This window comes from Cricetulus griseus, chromosome 9 (assembly GCF_003668045.3).
Source record: "Cricetulus griseus strain 17A/GY chromosome 9, alternate assembly CriGri-PICRH-1.0, whole genome shotgun sequence".
NCBI lineage: Eukaryota > Metazoa > Chordata > Mammalia > Rodentia > Cricetidae > Cricetulus > Cricetulus griseus.
In genome coordinates this window covers 7,958,893-7,981,928 of record NC_048602.1, presented here as the reverse complement: position 1 = coordinate 7,981,928, position 23,036 = coordinate 7,958,893, and the positions used below count along the sequence as shown (strand labels likewise).

Below are 23,036 nucleotides of genomic sequence, written 5' to 3'. Positions count from 1 at the left end.
ACGGTTATTTTTTCATAAAGACCCAGGGTAGAGAGAATATACAGTGATACAAGCTGGACAGGAGTCTCACTGTTGAGGCCTTGACGGAAAGATAAGCCCAGAGCGTTTGCTGTTTTTTACAGTATTTTCCACTTAACCGAGAACTGGCTAATGATAACCCACCTTGTGGATCCCAGTATCTTAGAATTGGTCCCTTGGTCCCAGCATCCGCAGTCTCCAGAGCCAGTCCTTTTGGGATGTAGATCTCAGGACTTAGCATCTGTGTAATTGCTCATCCTTCTATTTTCCCATTTGGATGATCACCCTTTGATGGGGGATGTCCTTCTATATATATGATTCTCTTATTGGTTGATGAATAAAACAATGATTGGCTAGTAGCCAGGCAGAAAGCATACGTAGGGTTATGAGACCAGGAGAAGGCTGGGGAGAGAGAGAGGCAGAGAGGAGCCCAATGGAGAGGTAGAAGGAGTAACATGCCAGGACATTACCAGATAAGCCAAGAGCATGAGGAAATACTTAGATTAATAGAAATGGGTTAATAATTAAGAGAGAGCTAGCCAATAAGATGCCTGAGCCGTCGGCCAAATAGCTTATAAATTATTATAAGTCTCTTTGTGTTTATTTGGGGCTAAAGGACGTTGGGACCAGGCAGAACAGAAACTTTCATCTACAATCCTTTCTAACCAGGGATAGTGAAACGCTATCAGAGCTGGGGGGTTGTCTTATAGGAACCTTGAAATCCCTTTCAATCGTACCTCTGAAAAATGAGATTGTACATGATATCATCCCCACCAGGTGTTTACCCAGTGATATGTATGGTGAGTGATGAAGCAGGCTCACTAACAGGAGCAAGGTGTTTGAATCATGAACCCAACTTACAGCGTTTACAGAGGTCAGGGTTGTCCTGAGGGCCACAGAGATCTGAGCATGAGGAACTTTCCTCCATGGGCCCAAGTTCTGGGAAGGGAGATACAGTTGGAAGACACTGTTAAAACCTAGAGCCCCGTTCTTAGACCAGACCTCCACAGCATCCAAGTGTAAATTTTTTTAAGCAACCCGGGTTCAAATTTGATTCCACTTTAAAACAATGTAGCCAAAGAGCAAGGCCTGGGGGATGGATGGTTGGTCCCACATCCAGAAGAGAAAGACAGGACACTGTGAGGAGAAAGGTGTCCTGTATTCACGCCTTCAGCCAGGGGAGGTGAGATCAGCCTCTGCACCCAGGGAGCCTCAGATTTGGTCACCCCTCCTGGTGCTTCCACCTATGCACGCTATAACTATGGGACCCGGGGCTGGCTACCATCCCTGAGATTGGACCTCCTACCAGTTATGTTCCCTTTTGTCATCCCGATGCCCCTTACAATGGTAAGACATGAGAGTGCTCACCTGGAGCCAGAGACCAAAAGACTTAGAGAAAGCAAAGTTAGAGTCTGCCCAGGCTGAACAGAGCCACACCCTTTCCCCTTTGGCACAGAGGACAATTCTCCTACATCAGGGCATTGGGCATCCAAATCAGCGTTTGATGAAGGGATGAGTTTGCAGTCCTGAGAGTGCTTCAAGTAGGGCTTATAGCCAAACTACTCACTCCCTGTGCGCGCGCGCGCGAACACACACACACACACACACACTCCACACACTCGAGCGCATGCACATTCTACATGAGGCTTTAGTAAAGCTGAGCATCCACCATTCTGGGTTTTTTAATGCCTGTGGCTGGCCTAGCTTTTATCAGACACAAGAAAGCAACTCAGGACATTGCATGGAAGACGAACCTCCCATGGCCATGTCCTCTCGAGCAAGACACTATTATTCCATCTAACTCAGGAGTAGGGAATGGAAATCTCCCCAGAGTTCCCTATGTTCAGCACAGAAGCGAGTGTGAAATACTAGGCGGTTCTCTGTAACAACGGGGCTGGAGCTCAACACTGCTGCTGCTCATGCCCGAGAACGTCCTCTGCAAGGACGGTAACTCATGAAGCAAGGTTCTTGAAAACCCCACAGAAAAAAAGAAGTGCAGAGCCTGTCGGGAGCCGAGAACTGATTCCATTAGGGAATTTTTTGAGGTCCATGTAGGGACCAGCTCCCCATTTCGGCAGCCATAACAGCCAAACATATGCTTGTCTGACCTTGTCTTAGTCACTAAGAGGTCAGATGCTTGCCTCGTGGCAAGGAACCAATCAGAAGTTAGCTGGTGGTGCTATGCTTTACAGCTCTGGGTGTGCTTTACGGACAAGTGCACAGCAATGATGCACAGAGCATAGTAACCACCCTGGGAGGGCCTATGGGCCATAACAACCAGTTGACCAATCAACACAGGGCAAACCCTCCAAGTCTGGAGGCAAACCAATCCTGAGCCTGTGTGTACCCCTAGACACTCCCCTTAAGCTGCCCTACAAGATCTCTATGCAGATGCTTGGAACTGTCTTTTGTAGCCATCCGCCATGGCGGGTGGGTGAAAGACCCGAGCTAACATGGGGTTAGCTCGTTAAACAACAATAAAGCCTCATGCTGTTTGCATCAAGCTTTTGACTCTGCATGGTGATTGGGGTGGCTGAGGTCCTAGGCTAAGATCCTGGAGGCCTGAGCTTTCTGGGGGTCTTACAGTCCATACCTCTGGAGCTCTGGTCTGCATTGAATTGCGGATGCCAGCTGATTTGCTATTGAACAGCATGGCCTCAGTGGAGAATGCCTCCTAGTTTGCATCTCTACAGAAGTAAGCATTTGAATAGTCCTGCACCAGGGCAGAGGGCTAGGTTTACTGACAAGTGAAGACAGATAGTGAGGAGGTATCTGGCGAAGGGGTCTACTGGAGGAGAGAGAAAAGGCCTCCTGGTCAGGGAAGCACAGTTAGATGACAGCTAGGAAAATGCTGAATAAATAAGAGACTCCAGTTTTGCAGCATGGAACTGAGAGCTCTCTAAAGATGACAAGGTGTCTGTGTTTGGTCTTTGTCGCCATAGGGTTGCTAGGAGTTCCCAAGTCCACGCTCCCCGACTCAGGCCAAACTTCATGGCTTCCGTGGTTTGGGGCTGAGACATACCGGGCCACGACAAGAGCCAGCCAGGCTAGAGCGTGTACACGCAGCCTGAGACTCACACCAAAAGTATGGACCTACGCATATACTGCTATCTGAGTTATGACTGGGATGGAGTTTTCCCTCAGTTCTTTGTTCTTGAAGGAAATCATTCTACTCAGAAACATGGACAGTTTGAGAAGTTTGTTAAAAGCAAAGCCAGGCAAAGGACGGCATACTCCTGAGAGCTTGGGACAAGCTGGCCCGGATGAGAAGACAGCAGCATGATTTTTTAGGTTTGATATCTGCAGAAGAGGTTTCATGCATATTTATGAGGCAGATAGACTAGTCATGGGAATCAGGTGGCCTTTCCCTGCTCAAGTCTTAGCAGATTGGATCTCCCCTTTAAGACTTTTTTCCCATGATCCTCTTGAAAGTCCACAGGAGACGGTCAAAACCACAATGCAGGAGGTATCATAAGTAAGCCAGGCTCTTTAGATGCTGCAGATTGCTCACTGGTGTGCACTGGCAGCAGCTGAAAACTGTCCTTGGCGCCTTCGCTTCTGATACAACAAGAGCTCAAGTGTGGCTTCTCATTACTGGACCTTCAACTCAGGGAGTGCTTTCAACCGTCAGAGACAAAGCTACAACACACTGCTACAGTTCCCTTTCCTTTGCATCTGTCTTTCCAGCCCCAGTCCCCGCAAGTGAATCGTGGGGGCTTTTGACATGACCAGTGAATTAATTCATTAGGGCATTTACACTTTTATGGAATCATTGGTAGGTGGTGGAGACGAAGAGGCAGGCTGAGGAAAGTATGTCACTGAGGGAATGTCCTTGAAAGTCTCCTTCTCTGCTTTCTTCTGCCATGTCCTACTGCTGGGATGCTAGTGACTTGCCGTTGGCTAAAAAGCAATGGACCCAGGTGTCCACGGACTAAATCAGCACTCCTGTGAGCTAAAAATAAAACTTCAGCTCCCCTCCTTCGGTTGTCACATTTGTCACGGCAATGTTCCTACACCGAGGTGTTTGAACACATCAGCTGGGAGCATTCAGATTCATACCATGACAGTCCACCTCTGGTCCCAGAAGACGCATGGCCATCCAATCCTGCAAAATGGCTAACCCAACTTTGAGAGTCCCTACAATTTCAACAGTTTCAGTATTAGTCACAAGTCCAACCGAAGGGACCGGCTCCTCATTTCGGAGCCATAACAGCCAAACATGTGCTTATCTGACCTTGTCTTGGACACTAAGGTCAGATGCCTGCCTCGTGGCAAGGAAACAATCAGAAGTTAGCTGGTGGTGCTATGTTTTACAAGCGCACAGCAATGATGCACAGAGCATAGCAACCACCCTGGGAGAGCCTATGGGCCATAACAACCAGTTGGCCAATCAACACAGGGCAAGCCCTCCAAGCCTGGAGGCACACCAATCCTGAGCCTGTGCGTACCCCTAGACACTCCCCTTAAGCTGCCCTATAAGATCTCTCTGCAGCTGGTTTGAGCTGTCTTTTCTAGCCAACCATCATGGTGGGTGGATGAAAGACCCGAGATAACATGGGGTTAGCTCATTAAACAACAATAAAGCCTCATGCAGTTTGCATCAAGCTTTCGAATATGCCTGGTGATTGGGGTGACCTCGGTCCTGGGCTGAGATCCTGAAGGCCTGAGCTTTCCGGGGGTCTTACAATCTCTTCTGAGACTCAAGGCACCGTTAACTATGAGCTCTTAATAAAACATTTACACTCTTCCAACACCCAATGGAACAGAGTAAATGGTCCCATTCTACAAGAGAGGAATGTGGTGTGTGTGGGGGGGTGGAATAAGGAAGGGCTGAAGCAAAGCCATACCCCAAACCAGTAGGGCAAATATTAAACACTGTAGCTACAACCCAGAATTTAGAGTTGCTTCATTGGCACCGTTGGGTTCTTGTGGGATTGCTCATACTTACCCCTGTGGCCTTGCCACTTGCAGCACACATGACCTTTCACTCTGGTTCCATCAGTGCCTGTAGCTTTCCTTGACATACGTGCAATGCTCTGGGCACCACAACCATCCCAGGGTGTCATGGCAACTTGGACCTCATCTCCACTACCTCAGGCATTGACTATGAGGACGGCCCTGCATGGAATCAGTTTATGTGACATAGAACCAAATAGAAGCTTTTTTTTTTCTGGAACCCTGTGCAAGCTTCTGCAAGCACACCCCTACTGCATTCTTCATGCATGCTTGCAAAACCAGCAGCGCCACATTCATAACGCCAAGTTCTGTTGCCAACTCAAGATGTAACCCAGTTCATCAGGACCATGGCTACAATGGCTTCTTAGTTTCTGTGCCTTTGAATCAGGGAAATATTTCCCCACATGGGCATTTCAAGCAAGGCACCCTTTGACTGTACTTTTCTCTTTTTAAAGACGATCCTTCCTTCCACAAGCCGGGTGGCGGTGGCGTACACCTTTGATCCCAGCACTCGGGAGTCAGAGGCAGGCAGAGCTCTGTGATTTTGAGAGTAGCCTGGTCTACAAGGGCTATTCCAGGACAGCCTCCAAAACCACAGAGAAACCCTGTCTCAAAAGAAGAGGAGGAAGAGGAGGAGGAGGAGGAGGAGGAGGAGGAGGAGGAGGAAGGCTGGGCATTTGTGGAGCCATGATGTGGGAACAAGGTGTAGCTTGGGGCTTGAGAACATTTGCAGCCACAGACAAGGTGAGTGTGAATAAAGCAGATGTAATTGTTTAAAATACCAGTACAACCGTCGAGAAGCTTCACACAGTAGGAAAGGTACCTCAAGGAAGACAGTCCTGCTCCACTCCCTCCCTCCATCGGTTCCCACTAGAAAGCAGCCAGTGATAATTCCTCCACATAACAACTCATTCCATTCCTCTTAGATTTGGCCTCGCCCAGCTGTTCATGGGAAGCAATGGAGCAAGAGTCTTTTCCAGACTGAAGCGTAAATGACCCTCACCCCGATTCCCAAGTCATCGTTGCTGCCTGAAACCTCGTGAGCACAGTCTCTGTTGCCCACACTTCTATTGGCATTTGGACTTTCAAATTTTCCACCACATTTACCCCATGTGCTCTGCTCCTGCCTTCTGGGGCTCCTCCAGCCTCTGCCTCCAAATCCTTCCATGGCTATGTCAGTAACAAACCAGTCCCAAAGGTGTAAGGACCACATGGTCAGATTTAGTTATACTAATGACCCCCTCCCCAATCTGGACCAATTCACTCCATCTGTTACTTTTGTCATTGTTGGTATAAAAAAAAAACAAAAAAAACCCTCCCAAGAGAAGTAACGAGAGAGGGAGAAATTATTCTGGCTCATGGTTTGAGAAGGTACAGTCTACCGTGGGACACAGGACATCCTGGCTGGAGTGACTCCCTCCCATAGTGGAAGCGTGCGTGGCTGGCTGCGTCAAGCAAGCCTCAGAGCAGGACAGCAACAGAAGTATGTATAACCTTCAAGGCTTGTCCCTCGTAGCCGGCTTCATGCCCCAAACTTCATATTCCACAACCTCGCTAAACAGTGCTAGTGGCTGGCAACCATGTGTTAAAATATAATAGCCTATGGGAGACAGTTCAGATTCAGCCAATAATCTCACGGGTTGCACCAGCCTTTTGGGAGACACTGATTTCATGCCAGAAATCCTATATGCCCTCTGCTACTTTGGCATCCTGAAAGCCCCATATCACATCTCAGGAAAATTCTAAGGTAGGTGATGGGAAGCCATAGATTCATCTCCAAATTAGCCAGTCCCTTCTTCGTGGAGAGAGATCCAAATCATCTCTGGGGTGGAAACTTCAAGTTCTACACTAGAACCTAAGTCAGAGCCTCGGACTAAACATCCCTAGAAAACTACCCTCACAGGGATTTAGAAGCAAGATGTAGGTGGCTTCGGACCAGGGATCAGCCCATGGGGACTGCAAGGAGCCAGAACCCGGATATGGACCTTTAGATAGTGTTACAGGTAAAGACCACAGATAGGAATCTGGCCAGCAAGCCAACAAACATAGTCAATGCTGCCTCACCCTTCAGTCCCCGCTACCTTATTCAAGGAACCCAGGCCACTGGCACATGACTCCCTAGGTGTCCCCTAAGGACACCACTCTGTCCAGGTGAAATTTTCCTACATCCCCTGGGGTGCAGCCCCCAGCTGGTCTCACTCATCTCAGAGCACAGACTACCACAAAACCTCAGGACTCACTATCCCCCCCCCACCCCCCCTTCCCCCTTCCTGCTATCAGCAGCCTCCTCCCGGAAGCTGGCATCCTCTGTCTGGCTTGCGGCCAGCGGTATGGCCCAAAGGAACGAGAAGCTCCTCTATATAGCTCAGCCCACAGTATGATCCTGTAGCTCCAGGGACCCGCAGGTGAGAAGAAATGGGTTTCCCTATGGAGGTAGAACAGCTGTTCTCCTCTTGCCCTTCTTTCCAGACCTCTTATTGGGGCATCTGGATATCCAATTCCCCGACCTATTTCCCTGGATTCTGAGTTCCCTAGCTTTCCCCAACATACCGGCTAGAAGCGACCCACACTGCACACACCTAGTCCTACCTACCTAACTGTATTCCCTCCGTCAGCCTTCCTTGTACCCAGGAAGTCCCCTTATGCCATCTCCATGACAGTCTCCAACAGGACCACAGGGCAGACTTATATGAGCCTCCCTCTCTCTCTGTTGCAGGCATGGGACCCCTGTGGAGCTGGTGGGCTCTCTGGGCCGGAGCAGCCCTCCTGTGGGGTAAGTCAGATTGAACCCTGTCCATGTCCTTGTTCGTATCTGGGAAGCTTGCCTGCCTGGCTCAGCATCTTTCATTTAGAGCCCTTCCATAATCCATTCCCAGGATTCCCCCAGGCCAGCTGACATGAAAATGAGAGCCTGTGAAAAAATAAGGTGGGATTTCCCTACCCTGCATTTGGAGTGTTGAAAAGTCTCGAGGCTTCTGTTTTTAGGACTTTGTCTACGCTTCCACAATCCTCATCTTCCCTTATTCCTCTTGGACACACCACGGAGACCTATTAACACAGAAAGCACACTGGCAGCTGAGTTCAGTCAGACTGTAAGCTCCCACAGCACGTAAAAGTGTGGGTCGGAGATTCCACAGAAAGCTTTCGCTAGCCAGCCAGCTTGTGCAGAAGGTAGCAGAAGAAAAACAAGACAACAAACCATAATCCCAGTCAGCCAAAGAGAACAGTGGCAACTTATTCTAGGTGGAGCACGGTGCTCCAGGGTCCACAGTCGCCACCTGGACTGTCTCCCACGTTTCCAGTCCTCGTCTGCTGCATTTGAGTTCAAGAGCCCGTGCAAGCTGCTCAGGCACTGGGGCAGCAAAAGCCAGAAAGGGTTATAGATTCATGAACGCTGCACGAGTAGGGCAGGAAATAGGAGCAGAGGGGGAGAATTATCTCAAGAGAGTCTCAGGCCCAGGCCAGCGGGTTGGGTTTGTAGTGGGAGAAATAGGTAATGGACCCACGACTGCGTTTTCTTAAGGGTTGACCCAGGAGGCCACAGTGGACCCCAGGAACACTGGTGGGGAAGAATTCCTCACAGCCTTCCTGCAGAACTCCTAGCCCGGGTACAGCACCGCCGCTCTCCGCCTCTTCATCTCCAGTCTGTCAGAGAGCACCACCTCTGTCACCATCCTCAGCCAGGCCGATGACACCTCACAGAAGGTCACAGTGAAGCCTGGGGTGTCAGTCATGGGCAGCATGAGTGGCTAAGATGGCCGTCTACAATAGCTTCCAGCATCCCACGGTTGTGCACTCTGACCACACCATCACAGAGTGGACATTGAGTGCCAAGCCCAGGCTGGGAGAACTGACACGGGTGTGCCCTCTTGGAGCCCTGGAAGCCGAGGGCTTTGCGCTCACCTCCCATACCTCCCTTGACCGCCTTTTCCTGCCTTTCCTGCTTATTCTTCTCTGGCTCCCAGGACCAGCTGGCCAATGCCCCTCTCAACTTTAGCATCCCTGGCGTCCTTCCTTAATGCTCCCCTTTTGGCCAGGAACAAGATTCAAAATATTTACCAACCAGAGTGACCCAGAGCATACAAAGCAGAGCACGGTAGTGAGAATTCCCTCACTGGTCCAGCATCAATCTTCATATGTTGGTTTGTGGGGAGGTTGTGGTCCCCTGGGGAGACCAGGGAGCCAAAATAGAAGGATCTTTGGGAAGGCGCTGGTCAGTATTTTGATACCTTAGAAACTACTAGAGTTCTACCTGTTGCTAACTGCAATGCTCATGAGATCCAAAACAGTAACAATGAGGACCGGTATGGGGGCGTCTCTGCATTCCAGCCTCCCTGGGTGCTTCATGAGCTTTGGCATTGTTAAGGGACACGATCTGGCCTTGTGTGGGACCTCGGGCTCAGCCCATTCAGAAGATGCCACCAGGCAGCTCCGGTGTTGTGAGGACACAGGGCCAGAGCCAGAGGGCCCAGGGTGAAACCCCAGCTGTGCCTGCAAGACCTTCAGTCTGTCATTCCATCTCTCCAGGCTTCAGTGTCTGTGACTCTCAAGTGGGGACCATGCCTGACCCCCCCCCCCCAGCAGGACTGTGGTGAGAGAGAACTAATGAATCTGTGTGAAGTCCTTAGATCGGTTAGTGGGGAAAGATCAGGGCAGTGCAGGGTGAGCTGTTGCTGGGGGGGCGCAGAAGGAGAGAGTCCTTGAGGGCTGGGGGCTGACCAGGAAGGGCTGTTTCTTCCCACATCGTCTTCAAACTGGGAACCCAGACCCAGGGATTTCTCATCCTGACAAAAGCGCTATCCTATTTCAAGGGTGTTGTATAGTTGACTAGCAGAATAGGGTGGGTAAATAATTAATTGACTATAACAATTAATACTCAATCCTTGGGTTCAGTTCCAAATCTTGCTCCCATTTTAGCTTATTAAAACCTGACAAGAAACTTCCCCCCAAACACCCAAAATCCTGACAACACCCCCTCTCGGCCTCTGTGAAGAAGCTTCCTCTGGACAAATCAGCACACTTAGGCCAGAGCACTTCCTATAATTTACCCAGTGTCCTATGCTGGGTACCTTGGCTAGACCAAGGCCTCCTACACTGTGATTTTTCCATTTTGCTTGTGTCTCTGCCTTCCTTCAAAAAGTAAGTGTGTGTGTGTGTGTGTGTGTGTGTGTGTGTGTGTGTGTTCTGAATGTGTGTATCTGTATGTATGCACAACGCCTGGGCAGGCATGTGTGTATCTGTGTGTAAGCAGAGATACACACCCAGCCATGCATGTCTGTATTCAGGTATGCACACCAAGACATGCATGTGTGCATTTGTGTGTCACACCCAGGCATGTATGTGTGTAAGCAAGTATGCACACCCAGGCACACATGTGTAGAGGCCAAAGGTCAATGCCAGGTACCCTCTTCTGATCCCTCCCATCTTGTCTGCTTGTTTTTGAGATTCTGAACCTGGAGCTCTCAATCAGCTAAACTGGCTGACCAGCAGCCCCTGGGATGTGCCTGTCCCTGCTCCTGCCAGTCTCACTGAGCTAATGCTCTTGACGCTGTGCCCAGCTTTCACATGGGGCTGGGATCTGAACTCATGTCCTCAGCTTACACAGCGAGCGCTTTACCCGCATCCCACTGGCCTGTCTTCCGCTTCCTGTCCTTTGACCATTCCGGCCAGGTGGGAAGACAAGGAAGAGGGGATCAAATATGAACAGTTGAATGTGTCGGTGGCTGCTCCTGGTCCCTCTTCACTACCCGCCATTCCTCTGGGCCAAGCTGTGCTGAACAGTGAAATCGCAAACCCTGGGGTGCCAGGGAACCAGGAGAATCCCTCTCCACGAGGCTGCAAACCTCAGTTTCCATGTCTGTAGAATGGGTGGCTGTGAGCCCACTGCCCACAGTCCACCCTGAAGGAGGCCCCAGGTTTCTGACCTCAGGAAAGTTTCTAACTCTGTTTCTAACTCTCTTCCTCCCCAGCCCGGCTCTCCCCAGGAGAGGCTTCCTGCCAAGGCATCCAGTGTACATCTGGACAGCGCTGCCAGATGGTGAGCGGGAAGGCCAGGTGTGTGGCAGAGTCCATAGCTGTCTGCCGCGCCCAGGGTGATCCCCATTACACAACCTTTGATGGCCGTCGCTATGACATGATGGGCACCTGCTCCTACACCATGGCTGAGCTACGTAGCACCAATAAGTCTCTCCTGGCCTTTAAAGTAGAAGCCAAGAATAAGAACCGGAGCACCAACAAAGTCTCCTACGTGCGCTTGGTCACCGTGCACGTTTACAACCATACTGTGTCCCTGGAGTATGGAGAAATTGGCATTGCCCGGGTGAGTTCCCCAAGGCTTTGAGTTTGAGGCCTTTAAACTACCAGTCCAAAAAAGGAGTCAAACCCTTGGCTCTACCACCATCCAATATGTCAACGAAAGAGATGGGTGGTGGAGGGGATTTACTCAGTGTGGCCGCTTGGGTAGAACAATTAACCTTGAAGTCTCTCTTGAGAGGAATGACAAGAACGTTGCAGGCGTACACAGGCAGGAAACAGAGGAGCTGCTCGGGAGTCCACAGCAGAGAGAGCAGGCACTGGTGCTTAGGCGTGGCTTGATGCTCACCATCTCAGCTCTGGTTCTAGGCGGGTTCTGGAGAAGCTGGAGTTGCTGTGAGCTCTTGAGGGACACAACCTGGTCCCCATGAAGTGATTACTTCCACCCAAAAGTGCGGTCTGGCCACTGCGGAGAGTACTTTTCATCTGGGGGTGATCACAACATGGTGACCTGTCTTGTGAGGTGACCTGCTGTTAGTTTGAGTCGTTTTGGCCCCCTGTCATACATAGATGTCCGTTGATCTGTAGAGGCAGAGAGAGTGTCTGGGGAGGGCAATGAAAATTAGAGGCAAGGCAGGGCCAAAGAAGATGGCTGGAGAGATGGCTCAGTGCTTAAGAGAACTTGCCAAACTTGAAAATCACTGGGTTTCGGTTTCTAGCATCCATGCCTATAACTCCATTTTCGGGGGACCTGATGCCCTCTTCTGACCTCTGTGGCAATAGTATGTGGTTCAATCCGTCCAGAAAACCCTCCTATACATAAAAATCTTTATAAAGCCTCTTTTAGGCCGAGCACAGTGAAGCATTTGCACTGGTAAGACACGCAGAGGGCTGTAAGGACCCGTTGTGGGGTGGGTGTCTTAGACAATTTCATTAGCAGCTTATATCTTGAACAAAGTGACACTCCACTGTCACGATGGGAGTATTATAAGGTGGACAGTTAGGTGATCAAATCACACTTAAAAACCTTTTGTGGAGGTGTGGTTCGGAGTCCCTCAAGTGCCTCCTGTCACACAAAATGTTGCTTTAAGTGGTGGGGGGCGCGGTCCATGATCCATCTTTAGACGAACCTCAACAGGCTCCGTCTGGGGTCCCATCATCCCTTTCTGCTGGGTCATCAATATGATGGCTTTGGGGGTTAATTCTCTTTCTAGTACATACAGGAAACTGTGGTAGGTGTCATCAGCCAGGCTACACTGTCGTGGCTGTGGGAACGCCTGCCCCAAGGACGCAGTAGAATAGGGGGTTAAGTCCTGCATCAGTCAGAGGCTTATGAGTGTGTACCTTCATGCTCAGCTGTCCCCTGGTTACAGGGAAGTAACTATTATAGCTAAATGGTCATGGGAAACCCTTAGGAGGCTATTATGGATTCCGGTTAGCGGAAGCTGTCTCACGTGACAGTTCTTGCAAGGCTCAGCAGCCTCTCCCCTTCGGGGACAGAGCTCCAGTTCCAAGTTTTCAACTCTTCATCCAAGTTTTGGGTAAAGCTGGTGTCTTCCTTGATCTCTTTTGTTTGTTTGTTAATAGTTACATTTGGGGTTTTAAATTGAGATTCTCATTTGTGATCATTATCTTCCATAGGGAAAATTACTTTCAATTTTTAATTAATTCACTAATTATTTTTCCTATGCCCAGTCAGTTCCCCTCCTCCTCTCATCCCAGCCTCTCCCCAAACATCCACTCTTCCCCCCAACCCGTCCACTCCTCCTCCTTTCTTTTCAGAGAGGGGCAGGCTTCCCATGTATGTCAGCCAGCCATGGCATATAAGGTTGCAGTGAGACTAGGCACCTCCTCTCCTATTAAGGCTGGATGAGGCGACCCAGTAGGAGGAAAGGGTCCCCAAAGCAGGTGTTTGAACGTTTTATCTTCTTAGTTGCTGTAGACTCTCTAGGCTGTGTCTACCAATCAAGGAAGATCCGTGGCCCTGCCCCCTTAATTGCGTGTAATTTAAGCCAAATATCAGGTGTACCTTGGCAAGTTACTGAATGAGATTGACCATCCTTGCATTTCTGGAGGCTTCTGGTTGTAACTTAGGACAGCAACTGCAATCTTTAGGGCACAGCTGCGAAGAGCAGCAGCTCTCCTGAAACGCTTTGTATCGTTTGCAAGCTTCTCTGCTCAAGTGCCCAACAGGACCTTCGTGATGGGGTCCAGCCAGCGTCTGTCATTGCTGGAATCTGAGTTCCTCCTGTCTTTTCACTGGTAACACATCTCTTGAATATGGAATCTCGGGACTAAGTTATCTCGCTAGCCTTGTTTAAGACAAGGGCTTCTACAGCAGCCCGGGAGGGGTAGCTGGAATGCTGGCAAGAGTTTCACCAGCCTTTGACCAATTTAATAGGTTCTAAGTAGAAGCAGGATGTGGATCCAGCAACACCTGGGTTAGCCTTCCTTATGTGAGCATCCTGCCAGGCCCATCTCAGTGGGAGCTGCCCTCTATTGCACTCGAATGGACACCCTGAGAAAACTGGGTGCCCTAATGGTCTCTGCAGGAAAAAAACATTGTAGAGTCGCCACTACATCAAGTAGGGGTTCTGCCCTGATGCCCCAGCAGCTTCACTGAGGGGGAGAAGAGCTGGCTCAGGTCCATCAAAAGGCAGTGGAACATTTGAGAATTTCTGGGAATGCAGGGCTTAAAGTTCTAGTTGCATTGATTCCCTTCCCTTGGGGTCTTCGTTGTGAACCGGTAGGGGTTATTGTTGATGTCTGGGACTTTATACACTAGATTGGTCCCCACTGTTAGAAGAATGTTGATTATATAAAAATGGTTAAATCGTGTCCTGCTCTTCCAGAGGTTCCAAATTCAGTTCCTACCATCTACATAAAATTCCCATCACCCATATACGATAAGATGATCCATTATTGCCTGGAACTCCAGTTCCGGGGCATCCAATGCCTCTAGGCCCTGTGGACACCCTCTCTCTCTCTCTCTCTCTCTCTCTCTCTCTCTGTGTGTATGTGTGTGTGTGTGTGTCTGTCTGTCTGTCTGTCTGTCTGTCTGTCTGTCTGTCTGTCTGTCTCTCCCTCTTTCTCCCTCACACACACATGTGAGATATATATATATCTACATATAATTGTTTTAATATTTATAACTGTTTTAATTGCAATTCCAACTGCAAAATGGTACAAAAATTCAATGGCCCATTTAAGAGTCCTGTCTCTTTTCCATATAATGGAAAATTAGGCCACATTGTATTGCAGTGCTGTGTCCCTAATGGGGAATTTAAATTTGTTTAATTTTTTCATTTTAGTAACAGGGAACTTTTAAGTCTCTGATGCAACTAGTTAAGAGGCTTGAACCCCATTCTATGCAGAGATCTGGGTGTGGACTTGATTCTCTCCCAGCTGGGGTTCAAAGGGCACCCCCACCAGTTCTGTACATTAAAACACCAAACAAAGCTGGGCGGTGGCGGTGCGAGCCTTTCATCCCAGCACCAGGGAGGCAGAAGCAGGCGGATCTCTGTGAGTTCAAGGTCAGACCGGTCTACAGAGCGAGTTCGAGGACAGCCAGGGTTATGCAGCAAAACCCTGTCTCTAAAAACAGAACAAAAAAGCAAAACAAACAAAACAAAAAAAGTAAACAAAATGTCAGTCAGGACTGCTCAAAAAGAGCCCCGTGCCAGGAGACACAGGAAGGAAGAGACATCAGAGTTAATGTAGGCATCCTCACGACCAGAAACAAACAGGGGAGCTGGGAAACCGGATCCCTCAGCCTAAAGGAACTTGTTGGCCAGTCAGGACTTCAGATAAGAACCAGGGATCCTCCAGGCATGAGCCGTGGAACCGATCAGATCTCAAATGCAAACAAATCAAGACCCCCCCAAAGCCACTGCGGGATTAGGCAGTCCTGCATGATATGAAGAAGGATTCTTTGGTTAGCAACAAGTGTTTAGTTTCCTTTCTCAGAGACTAGAATCCTGTTACTCCTGGTATGTTATGGCAGATGAGGGAGTAAGGACAGGGAGAATAATCTGGGCTGATTGGCAAGCTGGTGTCAATAGTTGAGGACACACCAGTCCACTGTGCCCAACATTGCCCGTTCCGGTAGTCCTAGCTAGCCCTAATTGTCAACTCAACACCTTCAAGACATCTGAGAGAAGCCTCACTTGAGTGAGGAAGCTGTCTAGAGCAGTTTGGCCTGTGGCCGTATCTGTGAGGGATTGTCCTGGCCATTGGGTGTGGCTGGGCTGCTCTAGGAACACCATTCCTAGGCATGTGGGCCTGCTCTACAGAAAATAGCTTAGGAGTGAGCCAACCAGCAAACAATATTCCTTAGGTTTCTGCTTCGAGCTCCTGTCCTTGTTGTGGCAGGTTCGAGGAGCCCAGAGACTAACCCAAGGAGTCCACAATCTGCTGCAAAAGCAAAAGGTTTCTTTTTATTTCAAGTTGGCCAGCTAGGATCTCACTGCATGGCGGGCAAATGAGACGCCAACCAGCCAAAAAGAGAAGTTTTTAAAGGGGCAGACCATAAGGTTGAAGGCCACAAATTACAGAGTTTCCGTGGTTACTTAAGGTCATACAAAGTACAAAGTTAGTCAGTAACTATACATTTTAAGGGAGATACGTTTGACTGAGATAAGACAGGGGGCATGGGCTTGCAGGGTTACAGAGTCACAGTTATCCCCTGGGTTGGGGGATCTTTATGACCAGCAATTAGCAAAGGAATGTTAACAGGAGTGATGGACAGTTACCTCTCCTTCTCTAAGAGCAGGGGATCAGGCGCCAGTCATGACACTCCTGATTTAAGTAGTTAAATTTTCCTTTTCCATTACACGTTCCCTTTTCAGGGCCTAATTTGTTTTTTGTTTGTTTGTTTGGTTGGTTGGTTGGTTTTTCTTCGAGACAGGGTTTCTCTGGGTAGCTTTGGAGCCTATCCTGGCACTCACTCTGGAGACCAGGCTGGCCTCGAACTCCCAGAGATCTGCCTGCCTCTGCCTCCTGAGTGCTGGGATTAAAGGCGTGTGCCACCAACACCCGGCTCAGGGCCTGAGTTTTTAAACTTTTATTAATTTGAATTTTTGGTCCCTCATCCTAAATTCTTCCCTCACTGATGAATGGCGATCTGAATGTGTAAGCCAAATAAACCTTTTTCCTCCCCCAAAGTTGCTTCTGGCCAGTGCACTGCATCACAGAAAGGAAGCTAGCACACTGTAGCACTACAATGGCGGTTTAATGAGGCCCGCGGCCTGCGACAGATTGGTCATCATCTTGGCCGTTGCTAGTCTTGACTAGTTCTGCCCACAGCCGTTTGTCTCTCAGGCCCTGTCTCATGAACATGAACCCTGCTTTGGTTCCCTGGTTCCCTGCAGCTGCCCCTGGCTGCCACCAGAGCTGCCTGGCTCCTTCCTCACACTGGCTTCAGGCTTGTAGTGAGCCTGCTGTTCTGCCAGGCACTGCTGGAGATGCCGGAGACAGAACCGTGAGGTGGCCTTCTAGTGGCTCAGACAGACGGAGAATGTGGGAAACCAGAACATTGTGGGAGAAGGCTAGAGGCCATGGGGACCGGAAGCCAGAGCAGGAGGGATGATGGGGATGGCCTCACTGAGTCAGTGACACCTCAGCAGAGGTTAGCTGGGGGTGGGGGTCTTCATGCACACCTCAGGGGTAACACTTCAGCCACCAGAGGTGCAAGAGCAAGCATCCCTAGGCTCAGCTGGGAAGGACAGGGAAGGAAGGCGTCCTGTGCACTAGAGCTGGGGACTTGAGCGGAGGACGCGAGGGCCGAAGGGGAGATAATACAGGGCTCTGACCTCTGCCGCCTCTCTGCAGATCGACTACCAGTACTCAAGCCTCCCTGCCTCCCTGAGTGAGGGTCGCCTGCGTGTGTACCAGAGCGGGACACAGGGTGTGATAGAGCTGGACTTTGGGCTGGTGGTCACCTATGACTGGGATGGCCGGCTGACACTGAGCCTGCCCAAGCGCTTCCAAGACCAGGTGTCTGGGCTGTGCGGCAACTATAACGGAGACCCTGCTGACGACTTCCTCACGCCTGACGGGAAGCAAGCTTCTGATGTGTTAAACTTCACCAAAAGCTGGAAGCTGGATGACGGCGACCACTTATGTGATGATGGCTGTTACGGCAACTGTCCCTCGTGCACGGCAAGCCAGTCCCAGTTCTTTAAGGGAGACCTTTTCTGTGGCTTGCTAACTCTGTCCATGGGCCCGTTTGCTGACTGTCATGGCTTTCTGGACCCCAAGCCTTTCCTGGAGGAATGTGTGTATGACATGTGTGTGACTGGTGGGGAACGCCTCACCCTGTGCAACGGCCTCAGTGCCTATGCTAGAGCCTGTGTGGACCTGGGCATCCCTGTCCGGGAATGGAGGTCGCGAAGCAACTGCCGTGAGTTACAGCCAGGGTTGGGAGGTCTTGGCGAAGGGCCGGGGAACTGCTGGATCTGCTTGGTAACTGGGCACTGACTGTGTTTCCACCTAGAGACAGGCAATAACAGGAACACTGGGATGACCAAGACACCCCGGCTCTACGACAGAGAGCCCAAGGCTAGAATATACATAGTGATGCCCAGGGACAGACTCCAATGTCTGGCATGAGAGGACACTCAGGCAAAACTGTAGAGTAAATAGAGAGGGGTTCAGGACAAGACTAGGGGGTTCTAGAGAGATCAATGACTCTAGTGAGGATTTCTGACGCAGTTATGGGGAGAGTTTTCCTAGAAAAAGAATGCCCTATTTGAAATCCATGAGAAGGAGTGGAGTAGCCAGAAAGGGGAAGGAGAATGTGGGCTCCTGACCCAGGGAACCACGAGGTTTGCCGGGCAAGGTAGTCCCCTAAGTTACAAGATAAAAGTCAATGATCATTCTTTGCTTGTAACACTCCCATGACTCCCCTGGCCCCCACCCCACACCGGACTGAGCCACAGATGACTAGCCAGGTGTCTATCCAGTAAAGCTGTCACTCATTCAATCAACAAACATGCCGTGTCGTCACAATGGCCTCTTCCACGCTGGCAACGTGCAGGGCAAAGTCAGAGGCCACACTAACATGCCTGCGGCCGGGAGACACCTCAGAGAAATGCTGAAGAAGCATAAAGGATGGGGGCGGGGGGACAGCCCTGGACTCAGTGCTTAAGACTAGGACTTCAGGCCGGGCGTTGGTGGCGCACGCCTTTAATTCCAGCACTCGGGAGGCAGAGGCCGGCGGAGCTCTGTGAGTTCGAGGCCAGCCTGGTCTCCAGAGCGAGTGCCAGGATAGGCTCCAAAGCTACACAGAGAAACCCTGTCTCAAAAAAAAAAAAAAAAAAAAAAAAAAGAAAAGAAAAGAAAAAAGACTAGGACTTCAGAAGGGTGATTGAGTGATTGGTCCAAAGGGAAACAAAGATACTGTTTGGACTTCCTGCATCACTATGATGCCCCATCGTCCAGTAAGCCTCCCAGATAAGTCTCTCCAAACTCAAGACAAAGGAGAAGCCAGTGAGTTCAGTGTCTTGCATGTGCAGCTCTTAGGCCTAGTGGCTGGAGCTGAAGATTCAGTATGACTGAGTCAGGCTGTGTCCCCACTCCAGCAAAACTTACATCCCTGGTGGGGAGGGACAGGCAGTTTAGCAGATCAACTATGAAAGACCTTCAAAGGACAAAGAAGGCAAGTCCTGTGATCGCATCTGGAAGCTTGGGGAAGACTTTGGAAATCAATGACTCTAGGCCCAGGGTACAGAGAGGAGATGGAGTCAGCCAAGCCATCACAGCGATGACAAGGGGTACCCCTCATTCCATCCGTATAACCAGTGAAATCAGTGTTGTGTAAACGCTTTGACTCCCGGGGCCAGGAGAGTGCTGGTGTTGGAAACCAAGCTGTCTGGGCTCCTGTAGCCTTTGGTACAGGGGACCGGGACACCAGGCAGGAGGCTGCTGTGGTTCGTGGGCTGTGGAGACAGATTCCGGGTGGGCTCGGACCATGAAAGTCACAGGATTTGCCCACTGACTGGTTGCCCAGGGATGGCATGGGGGAGGCCATTGGGGCCTGAGCAGCAGGAAGGCATGAGTGACATTAACGAGGGGTGTGGAGCTCCGGGGAAGCAGCATTGTCTGGGGGAGCCCCACCCTAGCCTGACACAACTTCTGTCCTTTCCACAGCCCTGTCCTGTCCGGCCAACAGCCACTACGAGCTCTGCAGCCCTGCCTGCCCAGCCTCCTGCAACTCAGAAGCTCTACCCACCAACTGCTCTGGGCGCCCCTGTGTGGAGGGCTGCGTGTGCCTTCCTGGCTTTATGGCCAATCGTGGCCATTGTGTGCCTGTGTCATCCTGTGGCTGCACCTTCCAGGGCCGCTTGCTGGCCCCGGGTCAGGAAGTGTTTGCTGACGACCTATGCCGGCAACGCTGCACCTGTGATGGAGCCACCCAGAAGGTGATCTGCCGGGACACGCCAGGATGTCTATCTGGAGAGCGCTGTGGGGTGCAGAATGGCTTCTTGGGTTGCTACCCAGAATACTTCCGCAGCTGCCAGGCCTCCGGAGACCCGCACTACATGACCTTGGATATGCGGAACTACAATTTCATGGGTACCTGCACCTACATGCTTGTTGCCTCGTGTGGCCAGCACCCCTCCCTCCCCGAATTCAAAGTGGTTATGGAAAACGAACGTCGCGGAAGTCAGAGCGTGAGCTTTGTATATTCCGTGCAGCTGGAGGTCTATGGAGTAAAGCTGGAGGTGCCCCGGGACTATCCGGGCAAAGTACTGGTGAGTGTTGCATGTCATGGAACTGGGGAGGGCAGAAAGCCACTGAAAGACTGGTGGATGGGGGGAGGGGTGGAGTGGGGTTCATTCAATGATCTTATGGCTAAGGCCCATACCCCAGACTTAGCCCCTGCTATCTGGGATAGCGGTTCTGATTGTCCCCCAGTCTGTTTTCCTTTGCCACCAGGAGCCACCATTCCCTGGGTGGTTGTGGAAACTTGATGAGTCTGTATCTGCGGAGTCTTTAAAAGAGGTTTTGGTGCTCAGTAGATATTAGTGGGTCCTGGTTTTGTTTTGTTTTTTTTTTAATTTTTTAAAAGACTTTATTTATTTATTATGTATACAACATTCTGCTTCCATGTCTATCTGCACACCAGAAGAGGGCACCAGATCTCATAACGGATGGTTGTGAGCCACCATATGGTTGCTGGGAATTGAACTCAGGACCTCTGAAAGAGCAGTCACTGCTCTTAACCTCTGAGCCATCTCTCCAACCCCTGGTTTTGTTTTTAAGAAGCTTTGGAATTATAGACTTGTGCATTTTTCTAAAGGATGGTCCAAGCAAGGTGCCAGGGATCCTGGAATGTCAGGAGCAAAGTGAACATTTTTGTTGGGGGGGAGGGGGATGGAGATCCTAGTTTAGCCTCTCAGTCTGAGAGAACGTCTGTCCACCCAGACAGAACACCAAGGCTACACATAGTGAGAGCTTGTCTCAAAATATCCAGCAAACAAAAGAAAAGCCAGAGCCAGGCAGTGGTGGTGCACGCCTTTAATCCCAGCACTTGGGAGGCAGAGGCAGGTGGATCTCTGTGAGTTCCAGGCCATCCTGGTCTACAAAAGCAAGTTCCAGGACAGGCTCCAAAGCTACACAAAACAAAAAAGAAAAGCCAGTCTGCCTGGCTTTGTCCTCTTCTTTGTGCTCTCTTCTCCCCAGGATGGGCCTCAATTCATCACTTTTTTTTTTTTTCTTTTTTGAGACAGGGTTTCTCTGTGTAGCTTTGGAGGCTGTTCTGGAACTCACTCTGGAGACCAGGCTGGCCTCGAACTCATAAAGATCTACCTGCCTCTGCCTCTGCCTCCCCAAATGCTGGGCTTAAAAGTGTGTGCCACCACTGCCTGATGCATCACTTCTTTTCAGGCTCTTGCTTTCCAGGCTGTCTGCTGTGTTATTCATAATTTGGCTCAGTCACCCTGAGGGCCAAACTAGTCTTATTCACTAGGGTTGAAAACCCAGATCTCTGGACCAGCTGGCTAGGCAAGGGCCAAAGGACATCCCTAGGTTGGAGTCCATACCTAGAAGGCAAGTGTCCAGCTTCAAGCCTTCCCAAACAGGTTTTGCAAATCTACAATAACTCCCATCCCATGATCAAAATAGCTTCTCTGCTATTCTTGAGTCTTGATACAGGCAAAGTCAAGTTTACAGACAGCTCTCATCCATCCCTGCCCACCACCCCCCCAAATATGGTAAAAACCAGGCCTGTTGACACATACCAATCCCAGCACTCGGGAGGCAGAGACAGACAGATCTGTGAGTGCCAATCTAGCCTGGTCTACATTTCTAGTTCCAGGCCAATTAGGGATACACAGTGATACCCTGTCTTGAAGACAGACAGACAGACAGATAGATAGATAGATAGATTGATACATAGATAGATACATAGATACATAGACACATAGATAGATAGATAGATAGATAGATAGATAGATAGATAGATAGATAGAGCCTGGTGTAGCGGTGCACGCTTTTAATCTCAGAACTTGGGAGGTAGAGACAAAAAGATCTCTGCAGGTTTGAGGCCACAGAGCCTAGTCTACATAGCCAGTTCCAGGACAGCCAAGGCTATAGAGAGACCTTGTCTAACGTGTGTGTGTAGAAATGAATTGTTGGATAGTCACACCATAGGCCATAGTTATAAGAGGGAAGTTTGGGTAATGGCCAATGCCCTGGAGAGAGGAAAGGTGGACAAATTAAAAGTGGGAAACATAACTTCCCTTGTGCTAGGCTCTGTATCCCCCCTCCCCATGTTTGGTTTGGAAAGTCTCTTGGTAAAGAGAGGGCACAATTAATTACGTTCTCCCATCTCTCTGATGTGACATTTTACCTAAGGCTTGAATATTAATTAACCATTGTATTAAAACAACTAAATGCAAAGGTCTGAATATCAGACTAAACAGAAAGGTTTAGAGTGCTATGGGTACTGGGGAGATGGGCAAAGCAGGTACCCTGACCTGTTGGTTCTCCTGCATCTCTTTACCCAGATGGATGGCATCAGTCTCCACCTGCCTTTTCAAGCCGCAAGAGGAAAAGTCGTAGTGTTCCGTCAAGGCAAGTACGCCACGCTGCGCACGGACTTTGGGCTGACTGTCAGCTTCAACTGGGACACCCATGTGACTGCCAAGGTGCCCAGCAACTATGCTAAAGCTGTGTGTGGGCTCTGTGGGAACTTCAACGGGGACCCTCGTGATGACCTGGGTCTGCAGAGTAAAGGGGAAGCCCTTGACCCTCGAGACTTCGGGAGGAAGTGGCTGGTGACAGCAAAGCCCAGCTGCAGGACTGATGAACAACATGTGTGTCCCGACATAAACAGCAAGGTGGTGGCAGAGAACAGGAAGAAGTGCCATATCCTCGGTGACCAGAATGGCCAGTTCAGGGACTGTCGGAGAGTAAGCACGTTCAACAACGCCCTCATGGAGTGTATTTATGACAGCTGCCGCATGCGGGGTCAAACCAAGCCACTGTGCGACACGCTGTCCACATACACCACCATATGCCAGGCTGAAGGGGTCACCGTGTATCCCTGGAGGAGTGAGAAACTTTGCCGTGAGTACCAGGAGTGGCAACCAGGGGGTTTGGGTCTGATGTTTGTTCATTCGCATTCAAGTAGCATTGACTTCATCCTTATGATGCCTGGCGAGGAAGGGGCTGCGCACATGCCCTGGAACTAAGGGACAGCAACATGACGCTAAGAAGTCCTGTGACCGAGTACACCTGGTAACCCTAAGTTTGATTGCCAGTGACAATCGTCAGTCAGAGACAACAGGAAGCTGTTGTATATTTGA

General features: G+C 50.1%; 1 protein-coding gene across 1 annotated transcript in view; it reads left to right on the top strand.

The window, feature by feature from the left end:
* Positions 1-7,692: 7,692 nt before the first annotated feature.
* Positions 7,693-23,036, top strand: part of LOC100766020 (IgGFc-binding protein-like) — a 37,990-nt gene continuing 22,646 nt past the window's right edge. Inside the window, exons 1-5 of the mRNA XM_027430484.2 lie at positions 7,693-7,747; positions 10,944-11,293; positions 17,056-17,626; positions 19,375-19,979; positions 22,236-22,797. Of these exons, the coding sequence (XP_027286285.1) occupies positions 7,693-7,747; positions 10,944-11,293; positions 17,056-17,626; positions 19,375-19,979; positions 22,236-22,797 (2,143 nt within the window). The remainder of the gene's footprint in view (positions 7,748-10,943; positions 11,294-17,055; positions 17,627-19,374; positions 19,980-22,235; positions 22,798-23,036) is intronic.